Consider the following 21,380-nt stretch of genomic DNA (forward strand, 5'->3'; position numbering starts at 1 on the left):
GTTCAATTCTTCAGGGACACATAATACTTCAATATAGATCCTTGAAGCAATATGCTTCAGCTCTTTTTCACTCTATTTGACTTTTATATCTCTCTCTTTATAGATCTCTTAGCATTTCTTCAAATACTTCCACTGGAATTTTGGCTCTGCAACTATGTTTTTAACCTTAAAGTTCCTTTCCCCCTTTTTCTGAGTCTTCCTTATAAACAGAAACAGAATCCCATTCATTTTCAAATGAACGGGATAAATTCCTAAACTTATTTGTGTTTACTGCACAGAGTTTAAGGTTTAGTCATTGTTAATCACCTCTTTTATTCCTTGGATTGTTTCTGTCCAAGTCACTTATTCTGTTAGTTTATTTTTATCTCCCCCCACACACGTACCATGTCTCCCAACAAACCTCAAGTTTCACTGGCTGTCCCTTCATACTGAAGAACAGGGTGAGAGGCTGGGCAGAAAATCTGAGTATTTGGGTGAATGATAAGAGAAAAAGGCAGCCCTTACACTCGAGGTTAAAAAATGCTAGAAGGAGTAAAGCTTTCCTCTGGGAACCAGACCATCCAAACTATTCTAAGGAGTTTATTCAACTCTTCAGAGGAGAAAACACCTGGCTGCTTGACATGCTGTACGCCTAAAATACTACTGGGGTGGGGACAGGGTGGGAAGCTCTTCCCACTAACCTTCACTTAACACCCCCTCCCCATTTTCAGTCTCACTTCTTACTCTTGGCCTGATTGCTAACTGCTGGTCCTGACTGCAGTCTTTTTAATCCCAATAACAGTCAAACTCCTAAGCTCTGCGCAGGCTCTCTGTGCCTCACTCAACACCCTTCATCTTATTTTCTCACCCTGAACATTATCGTACTCTCACCGAATGCTGCCTTCACCCCTCCCCCCCCACTCTTTCTGTTTTGGATGCTTTCGGTCGACCACCTTGAGCCAGAAGTGACCAAGAACTGTATTTTCATGTTAATAGGTCCTGACTCTCTAGCACTGGTCAACCTACTGGTATCTAAGAATACCAACAAATGTTCTAAGATGCTGCTCCCTAAAGAAAGTCCACTTCTCTGCCAACAGAGTTGTAGGTATGAGAGCTGGGTTCACTGTGGACGCTGTTATGAACTAGCAGGACGCTGAATGGAATAGGTGGCTACCTCATCAGCTCATTGCAGGGATACCGAAAGCCAAGACCATCCTCAAATGATTCCCAGCACCCTGAGTCTGAACGACTCCCATGAACACACGTAATGCTAAATTTATCAGGCCAGCAAGATGCCTTTACAACACAGAAAAATACTTGGAGTAGAGGAACAATTATACCATGGACTGCTAAGAAAACAAACAGGGTCATCCTGGAGAGGGTTAAACTAGAGGCAAGGATTTTGAAACTTCATCTGACATACTTTGGAGATGTTGCAAGGAGGGGCCAGTCCTTGGAGAGGGATATCATCCTTGGGAGGGTGGAGGGACAGAGCAGGAGAGGAAGACCCTCGACGAGATGGATTGACTCAGTGACTGGGGTAATGGGGGTAGGTGTTCAGAGACAGTGAGATTGGCACAAGATAGAGCAGGGTTTAGGGCTGTTGTGCATAGGGTCGCTGTGAGTCTCGGGTGACTCAGTGGCACATAACAACAACAAAGAGGACCAATTATCTAGGGATTATCAATTGACTGAGTCCCCAGCCTGACCTCTTCCTCTACTTCACTGTCAAGATGTGACATAAATCTCTACTTCTCAGTGAAGATAATAGTTATCAGCTTCCTGCCTTCTTCTTCATCATATCTTCTTCTTCTCGTATTTGAGTTCTCCTCACTCCTCTCTAAGGCTAACCCTACCACTTATGTCCACCTACCCATACATTCTGTCCTTGTGGGCCCGAGGTTCCCTTCACTCTCCTCGACCCTGCTCCCAATCAGCTGGACTTACCCAGCCACCTTACAGAGACCCTAGTGCTTCTGAAAGCAGCTTAGATTTTCAATCAAAAGCAGCACCCTGGAAGGCAATTCTGTCACCAGGCGATGCGTGCGATGGGCACTGCTGGCCCTTCCCAATCTCCTTGACAGTGACCATGCAATCCAGCTGATGAGCGTGTTGCCGCTAGAGACTAACAACCGCATCCTTCTCTTGGGAACTATCATCAGTCAAGGGAGTAAGCTTCCTTCAAGGCGGGTTAGCTCCCCTCGACATGCGGAAGCCAGTAAGAACCAATTAATGTGGGGTGCAAAAGACCAGCCCCAAGGTTTCACAGAAAGGACAAGCCTTTGGTGTGATCTATGCTCCGGAATCTCTCAGAGAGCAGTTCAAGGCTGGGCTGGCACTGAGACCACACTCTTGCACTCTGCCTGTCACTTCTCCCACCTCCTTATAGATTTCTCCCGACAGCACTTCCTCATGCTCCTGAATCCCTAGCTCGGGCTTTTCTTCTAAGAAACCTGGCTCAGATGGTATGGGAGACACGGTGGGGCAAAACCAGGGCACCTGGGTGTAAATCTCACCACCTAATTGAAAACCTTGGTGGATGTCTTGAATCCCAAACTCTTCTCTGTGGTTCCGGTTGCAATTCTAATCTGCACTTTATGACTCATTCCTCTCTGCAAAGTTCAGAGGAGACAGGAATCAGGGAAGGGGGTGTGGTCAGTGGGTGGTCTCACAGATTGGCCTTGACTCTTGCAGGACTCCAGATTAGTTTTGTCATTTTTAAATTTTTTTTTAAAGCCAACTCACTTCTTCTGACCTTCCCTAAGGTCTTGGATCTGGGAATACCTTGGGTTTCAACCAGACACGGAGTCAGGAATTCCTTGCAAACTTCCTGCACAGTAACAAGAGCTTCACATTTCTAGATTGTTCAGGGTATAGAAACAGGCCAGCGCTGATGCTCAGTTCACAGGGTCACCGACTCGGCCTGAATAAACACTGCTCTAATATAGCCTAGAATCTGATCAGCGTCAGGCAGGACCAGCCACCCCCCATCACTCCCAGTGACTTGTCTTCCAGGGTGTTTTTTCTACAATTCAACAAGCCCAAGTGTTTACTTCTTCACCCTTCTCACCTTGCCACCCAGCAAACATTTATTTTGGACCTATTATACATGTACAAATTCCTGTTGTAAATTTTGGAAACCTTCTAGGAATAGGGGCCAACTTTGGGCACAAAATAGCAAGTTTACAGTCTCATGGATTAATCATCTTCTAAGTGCTTGAAAAATAGTCTCAACCTCTCTAGTCACATGGCTATTAAATGTAACCCTACACATAGCGCAGTCAAGTTCATCCCAACTCATGGTGACCCTGTGAGTTATAGAATTTTTCTACGAGGTTGTCTTGACTGTGACCTTCACAGAAAGGAGCTCTGATGGCAGAGTTCATTCCATAGGGTGTTGTGCTGCTAACCCAAACAGGGCATCTTCAGTGATTCAAACCCCAAGCAGCTCTGTGGAGAAAGCTCCATGGACAGTCTCCTCCCATTATAATCTATAGCCTTAGAAATTCAATGGAGCAGCATTACGAATCAGAACCAAATTACTGAAGAGCAATGCTGTCACTCTGAAGACTAAGGTGTGCCTGATTCAGTTTTGTCAATCATTTGCTAAGGATGGCAGAAAAAGAATTGAGGCCTTGGAACTGTGGTGCTGGAGAAGAGTACTGACTCTCCATCCCATGGACTGCCAAAAGAACAAACAGATATGTCTCAGAGAGGGTGCAGCCAGAGTACTCCTTGGAGGAAAAGATGATAAAGCGTTATCTCACATTTCATGAGCATACTGCTAAGAGAAGCTAATCCTTGGAGAGAAACATCATACCTGGAAAGGTGGAGGGATGGCAAAGGAGAGGAAGACCCTCAACCAGAAGGATTGATACAATGACTGCAGCAATAGGCTTGAGTATGTCAGGAAGTGTGAGGATGTCACAGGAGTGGACTGGGTTTAGATCTGTTGTTTACAGAATCGTATTTGACCTAACACACAACAAGGCACCAGAGCTGCAAATCATTTGCATCCCCCAGGGACCCCAAACAACTCTAAGGATGACTAATTTCATCATTTTCTAGATCAGGGCCCTGGGGGTAGAAAGGTTGTGAGCTGGCTGGCCAAGTCTCCCAGGGACCGAGGGCCCCAATCTCTTGGCCTCCCCATGGTTCCTTCCACCGCATGCAGCAGCCCTCTCAGGACCTGGGGGTGACCTCCAGGCTCTGACCTGATTCTTCTGGGCTATCTTCTGCCCCTTCTTCCAGCGGAGGACTGGCGTCAGAGCCGGCAGCTCCCTCTCCTGTCCGATCACGTGCTCACCAAGGCTGTAGGCTGCTTCGAACACAATCGGGCTGATGACGTCCTGGACTCTCCGCTGAAAACAATGAACAAACGCGTATTTAGGCTCTGCAGGCTGAACATGCCGCTCCAACAAAGCCTTCCCTCGTGAACGGCCTCATATGAGCCTCACAGTAACCTTGTGAGGTGGGATTTTATTACCCTCGTATTTGAAATGCGGTAACTGAGGCCGAGCGCAGCTAATGTTTTGACCAAGGTCAGTCTGCTAATAAGCGTGGGCTTTTCCACTCTCCCCTGCATGGGGCTAAGCCATCGCCTCAGCATATGGAAGACATTATTTCACTCATCCTCCAAATATTCCTATAGCGAGCGGACGGGCCAGAGAGCATCTGTGCGCGCCCTGCACAGCTAACCCTTTGCAGTCACAGCTTTTCAGTGATGAAAACCCCCTTATGTAGAGGCAGGCATGAGTCCTGCGTCAGGAACAGGGGACCCACAGACACTGCAGGGCCCAGCATCTCCCCAGAGCTGTCATCATCGGAGTCAGGGGTGCGTGTCGGATACCTGGCCTTGCACTTGTGTCACTTGGGAACCCAAGGGCTTTATGATCCAAGGAAAAGAAAGGCTGAGAATCAAATGGGAAAGGAAGAAGGGACAAGAAGGAAGAGTGGGTGCTGAACACCATGCTAGGTGCCCCTGAGAGAGGACACCACCACATGGACTGGGCCCCGGGCCCCAACGCTCCTCATTTTGAAGAAACAGATAATGATGGTGCTGAGTTAAGCTCCCCAGGGCACAGGGCCAGTAGGGTTCAACCTCACAGCCCTTGGCCTTCCCACTCAGGATGTCGCTGCCTCCCGAGGCCTCCACGTTTCACAGTGAATGAGGGCCAGAGGCAGGATGGAAGCCAGGAGAAGGGAATTCCGGGCCAGCACACTTCTGAGGGGGCTCTGCTCCAAAGGGAGTCTCAGCCCGACGCTCCAAGGGCTTCAAGATGATTCAGGCCAGGTGCAGGGGTGCTGAAGAGGGCAGCACAGTAAAGCAAGTTCTCACTGCTCCCCACTTGTCTAGGGAGACAGGGAAGAGGGCCAGCAGGCAAGTGAGAGGGAGAGCAGGGCAACGGGCAGTGGGCAGAGGCCAACCACCAGGCATCAGTGTGGAGCCAAGCACTTCACCCTCTCCTCTGTGCGAGAGGCCAGGGAGCTCGGAGGAGATGAGCGCTGTGTTCAAAATGGCAAGAAGGCCTTCAAGGAGTGTGTGGCCAGGTGTTTGCTCCGCTTCTCCCGACACTCAGGTCCCTCTGCACAGGTGGACACACCTGCCAGTTTGGGGTCTTGCCTCATCACGGCATTTGCATGCAGATGGTGGCTTAGTGCATGTTACATGTTTCGTAGCAGGTAATGTGGAGACGTTTCCACGTCTACTGCCTCCTTTTTCATTTCACTTGTGGACATCAGTACATGACGAACGTTGGGCCTCAAGAGCTGTTTTAATAAGCAGTGCAGCTCTGGTGGCCTATTGGCAAGAAGTTGAGCTGCAATCCCAAAGGCATGTGGTTCAAATCCACCAGCTGCTCCGAAGAAGGATGGGCAATTTCCTCCTTTTACTGTCTCTGAAAACCCGCTGGAGCGTCAGCTATGGGTTGGTTCTGGCTCTATGGCACTCAACAACAACAACGAGTGGTAGACAATGTAACAAGGGACAAGAGCATTACCAAAGGTGGGTTCATCAACCCTGGCTCGCGGAGGATTAATGAAAGGGTTTATGATAAAAAGAATTTCAAGTTCAAGTAATGAGAGTTGTTCTGCTGTTTCATTACTTCTGTTTTTATTTCAATTGTCCTTGACAAGGAGTCAGTGGTTCCCCTAATTTACAGGGTCTTGAAACCCTATGTTTCCTGAGAGGTCCTGGAGGGCTTGAATTCTAGTGGAAAACAGAGAGTGGGTCTGAGGACTCCACGGTCAGGGGAGAGCTGGGCGGAGCCAGCAGGCAGGCAGAGCCGGAGGGAAGACAGATACGGCTGCGCCTGAGGCCACAGCACTACAGGTAGAGGTTCTGGGGGTGGGGCACAGATGACCCTGGGGCAGGAAGCCTGAATGACCAGCAGATCAAGTCTATTGTATTCAACAAAGGAATCGATTCAGTGCTTGAGCATCAACACACACAGGACAGGATGGCTCCCAAGAAGTTGTGGGAAACCTTCAGACAAACTGCAGAAAACCTCCTTGAACATCAGATTTTATAATCAGCTCTTCAACATCTGTGTCTTTTCCAGGAATAAAACACACCTGAGGTCGGAATCCACTTGCCGACCACAAATGAAAGATTATAGGATGGACAGAGATCAGTGTATATATGCAGTTTTAATCTTCTGACACACAGGACCCTGGGAATATTTGTACACCTGTCTTGACGACCTTATGTTTGTGCATTTCCATCCTTCTTCTAAATAAGCCAAGTATCAAGTTGTAATTCTTGGTGGGAGTGCAGGGTGGAGATGGACAGTATTTCCCCACTACCAATTATATTCTAGAAAGTGCTTTAGTGGCATAAATGGTTAAGCACTTAGCTATTAGGTCAAAGGTGGGTGGTTCAAACCCAACCAGAAGAAACTCAGAACACAAGCCCTGTTTAGGAGAGATCACCAAGCCCTGAAAGCACTAGAGGGTGATTCTGCTCAGCACACAGGGTTACCAGGAGTCAGGATCGACTCAGGGCAACTAACAACAGCTGTACCCCAGCGACTGGGGCAAACCTTAAAGAAAGACATCATTTTACTCAATCGTTATGACAGCTGAGCTAGCACATAGTAATAAACTACAGGTATGAGGACGTGAAATACTTGCCGCAGATCTGAGGTTACAGCCTTCACTATAGATTACGTCTTAACATCAAGAAGACAAAAATTCCCACTATCAGGCCAATAGGCAACATCATGATGCATGGAGAAAAGAAACTGTCATGATTTCACCATGCTTCGATCCACAGTGAACACCTTGGCACTAGTGTTATAGACAAAGAAAAGGAAGTTGGAGCGCACAAATAAATGACCTTCCATCTCTGAACGAAGAACTGATGGGATTAGACTCATTCTTACCACCAAGTGCAAAACTACTCTGTTGTTGTTGTTGGGTGCCGTCAAGTCGTAGACGACTCATAGTGACCCTATGAATGAAAGACCTGAACACTTGTAGAACTTCCATCCTCTCTCCAGGTTCATAGGGTTTCCAGAGGTAAGCGATTTCAGAAGTGGATGCCACTCCTGCTTCCAAGCTTGTTTTAATTGGGGAGCTTCACCAAACACTGTCCACCATGGGCAACCGTTATCACATTGGACACATCAGTGTCACAGTACAACTACTCTAAATCTATAAAATACTATTAATGAAAAACTACTCAGCCAGTTTAGATTCCAACGCCACCCGAAAAACCGACTTCTTTGCTTAAGGGTGTCAAAAGCAAGTGTGGAAATGTTCCAGCCGGCAGAGTGAGATTGAATAAATGACAAGTACGAGGACGTGAAACGCTTGCTGCAGAAGAGCCGAGGTTACAGCCTGCACCATGGGTTATGTCTCAACATCAAGAAGACAAAAATCCTCACTCTCAGGCCAACGTCACAATGCATGGAGAGAAGACTGAAATGGTCATGATTTCACCACGCTTGGATCCACAGTGAACACCTTAGCAGTAGTGGCCGAGAAACCAAAAGACGTATTACATTGAAAAAGTGTGCTCTAAGGGAATTCTCCAAAGTGCTGAGGAGCAATGATGTCAGTTTGAAGACCAAGGTGCACCTGATTCAAGCCACAGTCTTTTCAACCACTTGCTATGCATCTGAGACTCGGACAATGAATAAGCAGAATAGGAGAAGAATTGATGCCTTCGAGCTGTGGTGCTGGAGAAGAGTACTGAACCTCATATGGACTGTCAAAGAACAAACAGATATGTCTTGGAGAAGGGGAAGCCAGAGAGCTCCTTCACAACAATGATGGAGAAGTTTCACCTTACGTACTTTGGCTATGTTTCTGTTGCTGTGTGTCATGGAGTCAGAACTGACTCCCAGGTGACCGAGCCTCTAGTGAGTTTTCAGAGGCAGTAAAGGCACCGGGGGAGGCTGCCCATCTTTCTCCCGCAGAGCAGCTGTCCGATTCCGTTTGTGTCTCTGGGACTGCAGCACAGCTTCTTACCACTAGGGCACCAGCCTGTTGTGAGGAGGGGCTATTCCTTGGAAAGGGAAACCACATGCGGAAAGATAGAACATCAGCAAAGGAGAGGAAGACAAATCAGCAAGAGGGACTGACACAGTGACTCCAACAATGGACTTGACCGTGTCAGAGATGATGAGGATGGTGCAGGATAGGAAACGGCACAGACCTGCTGTTTGTAGGGCCACTATGAGTCGCACACGACCTGGTGGCACCTCACAGCATGTAAGAAGTCGGAGCTTGAAGGGAGAGTTGTTTCTAAATGTGGACTCACGTCACAGCCTTGGTTTGTCAGGATTGCCAAGGGGAGGAACCTTATTATTGGCACATCTTCACTAGAAGGGTAGAACTCTCACCACAGGGTTTTCAGTGACGATTTTTAAAAACACAGATCACCAGGGCTTTCTTCCAGGTGCCTGTGGATGACCTTAAAGCCTCCAACTCCTCAGCCAGTAGCTGAGGTTTTAACCACCAGGAAGGAACTCTGGGAACATCAGCTGGCCACCAATCCCCTGTTGGGTCCTGCGCCCATGCCTCACACATTCTAACTCTAGCCATCACTCTCTCTCACAGGCCTGGAAGATGGGGCTCAGGAGAACGAAACAATTTCTTCACTTTTGGCAGAAGGCAAATAACTTATGCTAAAGATCAGTCTCAGAGATTGAGATTGTTCACAGCTTCAGTTTGCTCGGCTCCACAGTCAACACTCTTGACACCAGCAGTCAGGAAATAAAAAAGCGTATTGCGATGGGAAAGTCTGCTGTTAGGGACCCCTCTAAAGTACTCAAGAGCAATGGTGTCTCTCTGGAGACTAAGGTGTGCCTGATACAGGCCATGGTCTTTGCAATCACTTGTTATGCATCAGAGAGTTGGACAATGACTAGGGAGGATGGAAGGAGAATTGATGCCTTTGAGCTGTGGTGCTGGAGAAGAGTATTGAATGTACCATGGACTGCCAAGAAAACAAACAGATTCATCCTAGAGAGGATTAAACCAAGCAACTCCTTGGAGGCAAGGATTCTGGGGCTTCGTCTGACATACTTTGGGCATGTTGTCAGGAGGGACGGGTCCTTGGAGAGGGACGTCATGCTTGGGAGGGTGGAGGGACGGCGCAGGAGGGAAAGACCCTCTATGAGGTGGATTGATTCAGTGATTGGGGTAATCGGGATGGGTGTGTCAGAGGCAATGAGATTGGCACAGGATAGAGCAGGGTTTAGGGCTGTTGTGCAAGGGTTCGCTATGAGTCGCAAATGACTCGACAGCACAGAACAACAACAACAACAAAGATCAGACTTGCAGCATCTTCTGAGTCCAAGGCTGACTTCCCCTCACTGGGCAGAGATGCTGCTTGCAAGAGCCTGTTAGTACTACTTTGGCTCTCAGGCCTGGTTTTAATTGATTGTGGTCAAACATTCTTCTAAGTGGTATAGGACTGGTCTGTCCATTTGCTGTACATAGGTAATCTCATGGTTGTTGTGATGTCAAATACTGTGACATTGATGTGTCAAATGCAATAACGGTTACCCATGGCAGACCGTGTTTGGTGGAGCTTCCAGATTAAAACAAGCTTGGAAGCAGGAGTGACATCTACTTCCGAAACAGCTTGCTTCTTCCTATAATCCTGGAGAAATGATGAAAAGTCATACAGGTGCTCAGGTCTTCCATTCACAGGGCGGCTATGAGTCGTCTACGACTTTATGGCATTTACCAACAACAACTCTATCCCTCATTCTTACTGATGCATTTTATTCCCTGTAACTATTACACAAATTCAAGTACAGGGGCAAGTCCCGATGTATACTCAAGTCATCTATGACCGATTTTCAAGCAAACGAGATCAGAGCTACAAGGTCACAGTACACAAGCCCTTCATCACTCATACGTCTGGTGTGGTGGCTCCGGTTCTGGAAGTCCTACCACTGCTATTTCAAATGTCAGCAGGGTCACCCATCAGCATGGGCTGCAATGGAGCTTCCAAACCAAGGCCGACTAAGAAGAAAGGTCTGGAAATCTGACTCAAAAGAACAGAAAACCCTCCAGATCACAGGAGAAGATAGCGTTAGAAGATGAGCTTGAGTAGGTTGGAAGAGATTCAAAACACACAACAGCTACAACCATGCACATGAGCAGACCCATGGTCGTGAAGATGGGGCGGGACCAGGGAGCGTTCCGTCCTGTGCACACAGGGCAGCTGTGTGTGAGAGCTCACCTGGCAGAACCCCACGCCACCACCTCCCCCTCGGCCCATATATCACATGTCTGCTCTACAAACGTAGGTGCACTGTGTATCCAACAACAGACAGACAGATGATGGAGGAAACAACAGCCAGAGCGCTTCATGGAGGCAAGAACGACAAAGCTTCATCTCACAGACTTTGGGCATGTTGTTAGGAGAAGCTGCTCCTTGGAGAGGGACATCACGCTTGGAAAGATGGAGGGGATGACAAAAAAGAGGAGGATACTCACCTGCATGGATTGACGCAGTGACTACAGTCATGGGTGTAAGTATGTCAGAATTACAAGGAAGGCACAACATGCGACAGGATTCAGATATGCTGTTTGTAGGGTCACTATGAGCCACACTCAAATCAAAGGGATCAAACAACAATGCACCTTTGTTTGTTTTCTTTTCCCCTTTCATTTTTATTTTATTAGTTTTTGTGTGTGTGTGTACCATCAGATCAGATCTGACTGGTACAGGAGGAGATTGCCCCTCCTTCTCCAGCAGAGCACCTGGTGGATTTGAACTGCATACCTCTGGGATTGCAGCGCAGCTTCTTGCCACTAGGCCACCAGAGCTCCCAACAATGCACCTCTGTAAACAAAGGAAAACCTCTCCATTTAAACCAATTATTCCCTCCTCCAACTTTAGAGCAAAATACGCACAGTGAATGTTTGTGGCGCGATCAGAGAGTGGCTATCCTGGCCAGCACTCACTCTAATTGTGAGCAAGTCATCGTTCTTCTCCCTAAATGTACATCCAAGGGGTTGGAGACCCTGGGCCGGCCAGTGTGATTATAAATAAACCGGTATCCCACACAGGACCCACATCTCCTCCTGACCCTGCATGCTTTATCTGAGCTGCAAAGGAGAAGCCGCAGCAATGGCTATTGTTGTGTACCATCAAGTCAGAACTGACCCTTCAGCTTGTTTTCAGAGGCAGGAAATTGCTTGCGAAGAGATTGTCCATCCTTTTCCCGCAGAGCAGCTGGGGGATTCAAACTGTGTACCTCTGAGACTGCAGTGCAGCTTCTTAACCATGAGGCCGCCAGAGCAGCAATGCTTAGGGGGGCCTCCTTTTCTGTTCTTGGAAGTGCAGCTTTCCTCAGCTTAGCACGGCAATTAAGGGGAGAGCTTCTGTGTACACAGAGGAGGCCGTAGAGGGTCTGGCGCAGACCAGAGTCACTAAAAATTTAACTGCTAAAAAACCACACACCTCCACACAGCCCACTACTAACCAAGATTCTAAAACTGAATAAATATTTGCTCTCCCAGGTTCTGCGGTATCCACCACGGCTGGCTCAAAAATCTCCTTTCTTTGAAAACAGAAGGAGCCTCCAGGTAGAAGAACACCCTGATTGGTAACAGAATTTGCACCGACTGAAGTTTTATAGGGGACTTAACATATGCCCCATTTAAAATTTATTGGGTGCTTACTTTATGCCAGGCAATGTGCCAGGCTCCAGGGGGCAGAGATGAAAGTCCTGTGGGGAATAACCAGTGTCAGGGGAAGCAGGCAGGCCCTGGCAGGTTGGTGTGGCATGCCATGGGACCAAAGATGCTTTGTGGACACAGATGAGGGGCACCGGATTCAGAGAAGGTGGACACACTTCCAAGAGGAAGTGCCTCTGGGCTGAGCTGTAAGACAGAGAGCAGGTGGGGAGACACGCAACATAGCAGAGCGGATCAGACACAGGTATTCAGAGAACATAACGGAGAAGGATCAGCCTCGTGAACGGGAGTGGTATAAAGGAGCTCCAGCAGAGACTAGTTCTCAGGCAGGCTCATATACTGTGTATACCTTATCTTAAGAGCAAAGGGAAGCAGGAAGCGGGTTGTTATGTGCTGTTGAGTTGACTATGACTTATCGTGACCCTTTGCACAATAGCTCTGAACCCTGCCTACTGTAAGCCAACCTCACTGTCTCCAACACACATGCCCCATTACCACGGTCACTGTGTCCATCCACCTCATCCAGGGCCTTCCTCTCCTGTGCTGACCCTCTACCCTTCCAAGCATGATGTTATTCTCCTGGCAACATATCCAAAGTATGTGAGATGGAGTTTCAAAATCCTTGCCTCCAAGGAGCAACCCAGAGTCATCATTTCCGGGACAGACCCATTTGTTCTCTTGGCAGTTCTTGGTATCTTCAATACTCATCGTAAGCACCACAACACAAAGGCACTGATTCTTCTTCTGTCATCCTTATTCATTGCCCGGCTCTCAGATGCATAGGAAGCAGTTGAGAAGACTATGGCCTGGATCAGGTGCACCTTAGTCTCTAGGCTAACATCATTCTTGCTCTTTGGCACTCTGCAGAGTCCCTGATAGCAGACTTTCCTAAAGCAATTTGTCTTTTGATTTCTAAACTGCTGGTGCTAAGAGCGTTGACTGTGGATCCGAGCAAGATGAGCTTGTTCATGACCTCAATCTTTTTTTCCCATTAGTCATGACGCTGCCTACTGGCCCAGTGGTGAAAAGCTTTGTTTCCTCATTGTTGAAATGCAGTCCATATTGAAGACTGCAGTTCTAGACTTTCTGCAGCAAATGCTTGAAGAGATTCAAGAGAGCATTTAGAGGATCTTTATAGAGAGATCTCTCATGGTGCGGCATGGCCTGGAACCACGTAGATGGAACTGGAGGCAGGTGTGTCAGTGAGACAGCCAGCAGCGGTCATCCAGAAAGACCCCTCTGCTTGCAACATGGAGGTGGACTGACAGGGGTCGGACCAGGGACAAATGGGCTGCAGAGAGGATGCTATAGGAATGCAGGGGAAGAAGTAAGGTCTCACGCCAGGACACAGCAGCGGCCACAGAGAAACAGGGAGGGATGTGAGAGAAGGTTAGGATTTGTGCTCAGCTGTGAGAAGAGAGTTAGGAAAGATGGTCAGGTACTCGGCTCTATCAACTGAGCGGACCGTGGTGCTGTTATGGGTACCAGGAAAAAGTGCAGGTGGGTAATGAGTTGAGATATGGCTGTTTTGAGTTTTGTTATGACACAGAAATCCCATTACTGTCCCCATAGTCTAAGACCCTTTGATGGACATGCTGGCTTGAGTCTATAACTCTACGGTTCTCTTACCCCATCGTCAGGGCCAGCCTGCCCTCTCTGGCTATCAAAGGCTCAGCAGTGGCCTTCTGTCTACACTGTATACTTCTTGACTCCATTTTCCAAGGCCTGGCTTTGCCCTCACCTCTTCTACACCCCTTCCCTCCCCTTCCAGGGAAGCCCTCACTTTGTCACATCCAGGAAGGCCCTTTCTGGACCCCAAGGGAGGACTGCAGGACTCCCAATGTCTGCAGACTGGCAGGAATAAGACACTGTAGGCAAAGTGCTTGAGGAATCATCGGAAAGACACCCAAGTCAATGCTCCTCCTTGATGCTTTTGGCTCTTCTTCCTCATTCTCTGGCTCTGAACAAACAGCTCGGAAGGAAAATCCATCCAGAGGTGCCCACAAGTGGGAGGCACACCCCCAAGGGTTTCTAGGAGAGGAATGGACACTCCGCTGGTCATCCCAGCTCTTGAGGGGGACCTCTGAGGTAGAAGCCTGGAATCTGTCATCTCCTTTACGGTGGATCTTGTGAACTGATGAACCTAAGTGACATCAAGTTATAAGACTCCATCTGCTTCGGCAAAACATCACCATTCAGGAAACACTCTTGGGTGACTTCATTCCAACCCTCACTCTCCGACCTGAGGAAACTGGACTGGAGCGTGGCGGCACCAATGGACTGGCTGTGTGCACTTAGAAACCCACCCAGTGGCCAAGCACCACTCTCCACCAAGAAATGAAGGGTGTTTCTTTCCCTTCGGTAACCAGCAGCTGTGGTAGGAAGCGAAACGAAAATAGAAGAGCTGACTTCACTTCAAACTTGCAAATAGCACAGATGGTCATGAAGTAAATAGCTATCATTAAAGCAGATACATAGTGTGTGGAAAATCCCTCTAAGTGGATTTTAAAAGGGCCTTGGTTTTGGGGCTTGGGTTTTTTTGTTTGTTTGGGTTTTTTTATTTTTCCACACTACCCTTTTTTAAAAATTTAAATGAAACTTCTTTTATACTAGTTCATTTATAAAGTTTGTATAAAAAAACAATCTACTCTTCCCCTCCCCTCCTTCAATTCCGTATCCCTGCTTCCTATTTCTCGGCTCCTCTACTTCTGAGATGAACTTGCAGGAATTTGCAGAAATTAAAAATCCCTAAAAATGTGGGACCTTTTCCTTTTTGTCTATGATGATAATAATCAGACGAGCAATAAAACGGTACAAGTTCATTATAAATCCTCATAAGATTCTAACGAAAACAAACTGAGGAAAGGACATTCTGTCCATGACTGAGATATTCACTGAAGATCCACCTTTCTGCTGAGAACAAATGAAAAAGCTGAACCAATACCAATCTCTCTCTCTCTCTCTCTCACACACACTCCTTGCATATTTAAAGATACTGAAGAGATATAAAAAAAGTCAAGACTCTAGAGAAGTCCAAAAAGAAGGTAAAAAAAAACTGAGGGGAACTCCAACTGCCAACAGAACAAACAATTCTGTCTCAGAGGAAGCATAGCCAGGTGCCCTTAGATGGTGAAACCTGGTCTCATAAACTTTGGGCATTGTGTCCAGAAAGGCCAGTCCTTGAAAAAAGACATCAGGCTGGAAAAGGTGCAGGGTATGACAGAGAAAGACCCTCAACAAGATGGACTGACACTGTGACTGGGATAACAGGGGCAGGTGTGTCAGAGCACAACTCCCTACCACCACGCAACAAGAGTTCCTTGTATTTAACCACTAAACCACAAGAGCTTTGTCTACCTCGGTGGTTGTTATGTGCTGTCAAGTCCCCTGTGACTAATAGTGACCCTATGCATACAGCTCTGAACCCTGTCCAATCCTGAGCCAATCTCACTGTCTCTGACACACCCGCCCCTACTACCCCAGTCACTGCGTCAATCCATCTCACCCAGGGTCTCCACCTTTCTAAGCATGATGTCTTTCTCCAAGGACTGGTGCCTCCTGGCAACATGGCCAACGTATGTGAGAACAGAGCTTTACTGCTGTGTAACTGGCAAACCCAAAGGCACACAGTTTGAATCCATAATCTGCTCCATGGCACAAAGATGGGAAATCTCCTCCTGTGCAATTTACAGCTTCTGACTCTACAGTACAGAGCAACAACTTGGGTTGACGAGACCAAACACCTGAGTAGAAAGTAATGATTAGGATGCCAAGAAAACAGGCAGAGAATTCCAGACTGAATACAACAGAAATAGTGCTCCAGGAACCAGACCAACAGCAAGTACTCAGGGTGAAGTATGGGGGGAAAAAAAGAATAAACACTCTGAAAAGAACATAAGATATGCGAGCCTAGTTAAAGGTGTAATGCATTTATCACTTGAATTCAAGAAAGATTTACCTGGCGAGCAGAGGTTAGTGGGCAGATGTGGTGGTGAAAGCACAGGTCAATAGTAACTGATCACATGAAACACAGTGTATAACAACTATTATATGAAACACAATGTATATGAATAAAACACATAGTATTATATACAATACAATGTATATGAGTAAAACATGAATAAAAACATATATGAATGCACAAAACACAAAGTACACCAATAAAACATAATATACATGAATAATTATATGTCAATTTTTTAAAAGGAAAAGAAATACAGGAGAGAGGATGGAATGGATGCAATATGTGAATGACATTGGCCAAGAATCTGCAAAACTTGTGATTAAAATAAAGTCAAAATGTCAAGAAGCTTTACAAACTCCATGCAGGATTTTGAAGAATGCACCTAATAATCACATACTAACCATCCTGTCTGCAATCAAAGACAATGTTAAAAGAGCTGAGATAAAAAAGATGTATTCTTTTCAAGGAAGCATCAGTAAGACTTAAAAGCCATCTTACTCTAGAAACAATGGCAACTGTAAGAGAATATTGCAGTATGTCAAAAGTGCGGAAAAGAAACAAAGGCAAGTTTGGAATTGTAAAGACAGGAAATGAAAGCAAATTACAGATGCTTTCAGATAAAACTGAGATAATCGGTTGCTGGTAGACCTGCACTAAGGAAACATGATAAGGATTCTTCAGATGGAAGGAAAGTGGTAACAGGCAGAATTACAGAGACAGAGGAAAGAGTGAAGAGTAACAGAAAGGCAAGTACTTGGGTAAAGAAACTGGGAGTGATTTTGTCCTCAGTCTGGATGGCGGGGGGTAGGGGGCATATCACAGTGTCTGAAGACATTTTCGGTTGTCATACCTGGGAAAAGAGGGTTACTGCTGGCAGTTCATAGGAAGAAACGTAAGAATATTTTGTAGAAGTTAAAAGATATGAAAATGATGATACATAACTCGAAAAGTTGGAAGGGTGGCAAATCAGGACTAGTGGAAGACTTATTAACAACCTGCGCTACGCAGATGACACAAGCCTGCTGGCTGAAACTGAGGAGGACCTGAAGCACTTGCTGAAGAAGGTCAAGGACTGCAGTCTTCAATATGGATTGAAGCTCAACATCAAGAAGACAAAGATTCTCACCACTGGGCCAACTGGCAGCATCAGTATGGATGGTGAAGAGACTGAGATAGTTCACAGCTTGGCTCTACAGTCAACACTCTTGGCACCAGCAGCCAGGAAATCAAGAGATGAACTGCATTGCGAAAGTCAGCTGTGAAGGACCTCTCGAGAATACTGAGGAAAAACAATGTCAGGCTGAAGACTAATGTGCGCTTGGTCCGGACTATAGTCTTCGCAATTGCTTGCTATGCATCAGGGAGTTGAGCAGTGACTAGGGATGATAGAAAGAGAAATGATGCCTTTGAGCTGTGGTGCTGGAGAAGAGTACTGAATATACCATGGACTGCTAGGAGAATGACCTGGAGAGGGTGAAGCCAGGCTGCTCCTTGGAGTCAAGGATTCTGAAGGTTCGTCTGACATGACATACTTTGTGCATGTTGCAAGGAGGGACTGGTCCTTGGAGAGGGCCATAATGTTTGGAAGAGTGGAGGGACAGTGCAGGACAGGAAGACCCTCGATGAGAAGGATCAATTCAGTGACTGGGGTAGTGGGAGTAGGTGTGTTGGAGACAATGATGTTGGCACAAGATAGAGCAGCGTTTGGGCTCTTGTATAAAATGTCGCTATGAGTCGCAAGCAACTCAACGGCACATAACAACAATATCCAATTAGGGCACTCTGGTGACTTGTTGCTGTTGTTGTTGTTGTTAGGTGCTGTCAAGTCAAGTAGCACTCACAGTGACCCTGTGAACAACAGACCTGAACCCTGTCCTAGCCTGTGCCATCCTCACTGTCTCTCTGATACACTGGAGCCCATTGCTTCAGTCACCACGTCAATCCATCTTGATGGGGCTTTAGTGGTAAGCAGTTGTGCTGCCAATGCAAAAGTACATGGTTCGAATCTACCAGCTGCTCCTCAAGAGAAAGATGAGCTCTGTTCTCTCATGTGATTCACAGCCTCTAAAAACCCACTGGAGGGTCAGGTACAAATCGGTTCAGATTCAATGGCACTGAGCATGTTCAAAAGTAACAAAAGCATTCATTGACTTTCTTCTTCCTATTGCTATCCAGTTGGACCAGATCCACAGCTGACTCCCTAGGTTTCCGATGCTGTAAGTCACACGGGAGGAGATGGCCCATCTTGCTCCCCTCGGACCTGCTGGTGTTCAAGTAACCAGCAAGGCGCCCTGGGGCCTTGGGCGAACAGCACAGCTCCTCACAGACTGAAACACTCCCCAGGGGATCTTGAACAGAACTGGAGAAGAGGCTGAAAGAAGGTGCCATTAATAACTCAACTGAGAATGAACATAGAGCATTTTTAAAAAAACCCACCCCTCACTTGTTTAATCTAAAAAAAGCAAGACAGGAAGGAAAGGGGAAGAGAGAGCAGCTGGGATAAACGAAGCCAAATAAAATGACGGCCAATTTAAATGCAATCAAGCACGTGAGTCATTTTATTCAAAATAGACACAGTAAATGCTCAGGTTGAAAGAGATGACCAGAGTAGGTTTAAAAAAAAAAGAATACTTAAAGATTGAAAAGAAAATGACGGAGAAAGAGAGCACTGAAAGATTAACCAAAGAAAGCTAGCTAGACCATACAAACAACAAAGTTGATTTTAGAGCGAGAATGACATATTATAGAAGACTGCTTTATAATGATAAAAGTCAATCTGCCAGATACCTCTAAAACAATAAGAATTGTTAAAAAACCATAGTGAAATATTTTAACAAACCACTCTTACTGTTGTTGACTGTAGTCGAGTTGAGCACGACTCATAGAGACCCTATGAGGGGCTTGAAGCCCCTCTACAATTATCAACATTTATCAAAGTTCATAGAGTTTCCGAAGACATGTTGTTTAGGAAGTGGATGCCACTTCTGCTTCCACTCTTAGCAGACTAAAAATAAGTGAGGGTATAGAAAATTCTAATTACATGGTTGTTATGCAACATTTGATGGATATAAGCATACCGCTAGACCAAACAACTACAAAATATGTAATCTTTACAACCTTGCTTGCTGAAACTGAGGAGGACCTGAAGCGCTTGCTGCAGAAGGTCAAGGACTGCAATCTTCAATATGGATTGAAGCTCAACAGCTTACATAAGGCAGCATAGTGTTAGAGCAAAAGCTAGACAACTTGACAACTTGTAGTGCAGCAGTTCAGGGCTTGGCTGGGTCCAGGGTTCAGTCTTCACATCCACAGGACAGGGATAAGAATATGAATTTTGCATGGTTACTAATGAGAATCAAAAGAGGTAATTGATGTAAAACACCTACCATGCTAACTGTCGTTGTAGTTCAGTGCTGCTGAGTCCAGTACAACCTATAGTGACCCTATGAACAACTGATCTGAACCCTGTCCTGTCCTGTGTCACCCTCCCACTTCCTGACACATGAGAGCTCATTGTGGCAGTCACCGTGTAATTCTACCTAGTCAAGGGTCTGCCTCTCCTTCACTGACCCTCCACTCTTCCAAGCATCACATCCCTCTCCAATGAACAGCCCCTCCTTAGCAATATGTCTGAAGTATGTGGGGTGACGCTCTATCAGCTTTGCCTCCAAGGAGCACTCTGACTGCACCTTCTCCAGGATATATCTGTTTGTTTTCTTGGCCATCCATGGGATGTTTAATACTATTCTCCAAGACCACAGCAACTGATGATGGCTGTCATTAATTTTGCTGTAACTGAATAATTGGCATTTTTGATGTGGAAAATCTTTGTAAACTCTTCTCTGTTGTGAAATGCATTCTTATTACTCAACATATAGCAAAAACTTATTTCAGTCTTCAAAGAGAATAAATTGAGGTCAAATGTGCTTTGTTTGGGATCTTAGGAAATAAAACTAACAAGCAAAACCAAGTTCATGACCACCAACCTAAATGCTGAAATCAAAGCCAATGGAGGGGAACAAAACTCTAGAAAGAATCTTAAGCAAATCTTTAGGAAAAGCACAAGCAACAAGAACCATCTTAGAAGACAGGGTTCACACTGAAAAGAGAGAGGAGACAAAGCTTTATCTTGGGGTGTCTTCAGTTATAAACATGGTCTGGACAGCCACAGCTCTGAAAAAGAGTCACTGGAAAGAATCCCAGCAATCCTGTGATGAAAGCAGCTTAAAGCACCTTAGTGAGGCTTCTGGAAGTTTCTCAATGAGAGCACTGATTTTAATTATGACTACGTATCAGTTTACATGGACCATCACATTACGGAATGGCTGTAATCATTCGTGTGAAATGCAGCACTGCTGACAAGTCTCAGTGTTCAGGAAGGACAAAAAAACAGTGATGACTCTTGAATAAACATATACACACAGAGGACCCCACAAAGATGCTATCACTCCTCCGAAGCTTTCTCTTCAAAGAGAAAATGATGTTATTTAGAGAACGATTTGCTTTTTATGTTTGAATGTTTGTGTTTAAGGTAGGAGAGTAGTTGTTGAGTTAATTTATGGGTTGATGTGTCTTACGATCCTTGTTTTTTAACTCTGTGAGTTTTCTTTTTTCCAAAGAGCATGCCATATCCTTTACAGCATTCCTATTTAGGAAAAAGATGCATCAACCATAGCATGGATGACCACCTGCATCATTCATCAGCTCAATGACACCAGACAGAACTGGCCTAGCACAGAGACTATCTGGCCTGTATCTTCTCCAGGGCCGGGGGGTAGGGAAGATTCCAGCTTCCAATCACGTACACACTCCCTTTTCTCTCCATTCCCGTCTCTCCTTTTATCTCCCATTCCAAACCCCCCAAGACAGCTTTGGTAAAAATGTTTGTAAGGAAGTAAGAAAAGAGCACAACAGAAAACACTAACGGTAACCCACAGATGGTGAGGGACAGAGCTGAAGCAGGGGGTCTCTCTTGCCCCAAACCTTGTGTATATTCTCCACCATCAGTCCAGAGGCCAGCAGAGCCTCCAACCTCACGCCAGGACAGATGCACTGGGGTCCTGACAGTTGACAGTGGCCTTAATTTTTGCAAAATTGGTTTTACTAACTATTCAGAAGCTAAAAGCATGGACTTTTTTTTATAATCCCTTACAACACCTTCTATTGACCCTGTCAGACAGGGTTGCCATGGCTATAACTCTCTATGGAACCATTCTGCCTCACCTTTCTCTCAAGGAGGGACTGGTAGGGTTGAACCACTTGTCTTTCTGTTAGG

General features: G+C 46.2%; 1 protein-coding gene across 1 annotated transcript in view; it reads right to left on the reverse strand.

Annotated features, from left to right (window-relative positions):
* The window catches only part of ITGA9 (integrin, alpha 9), a 341,099-nt gene that overhangs the window by 152,556 nt on the left and 167,163 nt on the right, over positions 1–21,380 (reverse strand). Inside the window, exon 16 of the mRNA XM_006890656.1 lies at positions 4,194–4,340. Within this exon, the coding sequence (XP_006890718.1) occupies positions 4,194–4,340 (147 nt within the window). The remainder of the gene's footprint in view (positions 1–4,193; positions 4,341–21,380) is intronic.

Source organism: Elephantulus edwardii, unplaced genomic scaffold (genome assembly GCF_000299155.1).
Source record: "Elephantulus edwardii isolate Elephantulus edwardi_28Jun2011 unplaced genomic scaffold, EleEdw1.0 scaffold00091, whole genome shotgun sequence".
Taxonomy (NCBI): domain Eukaryota; kingdom Metazoa; phylum Chordata; class Mammalia; order Macroscelidea; family Macroscelididae; genus Elephantulus; species Elephantulus edwardii.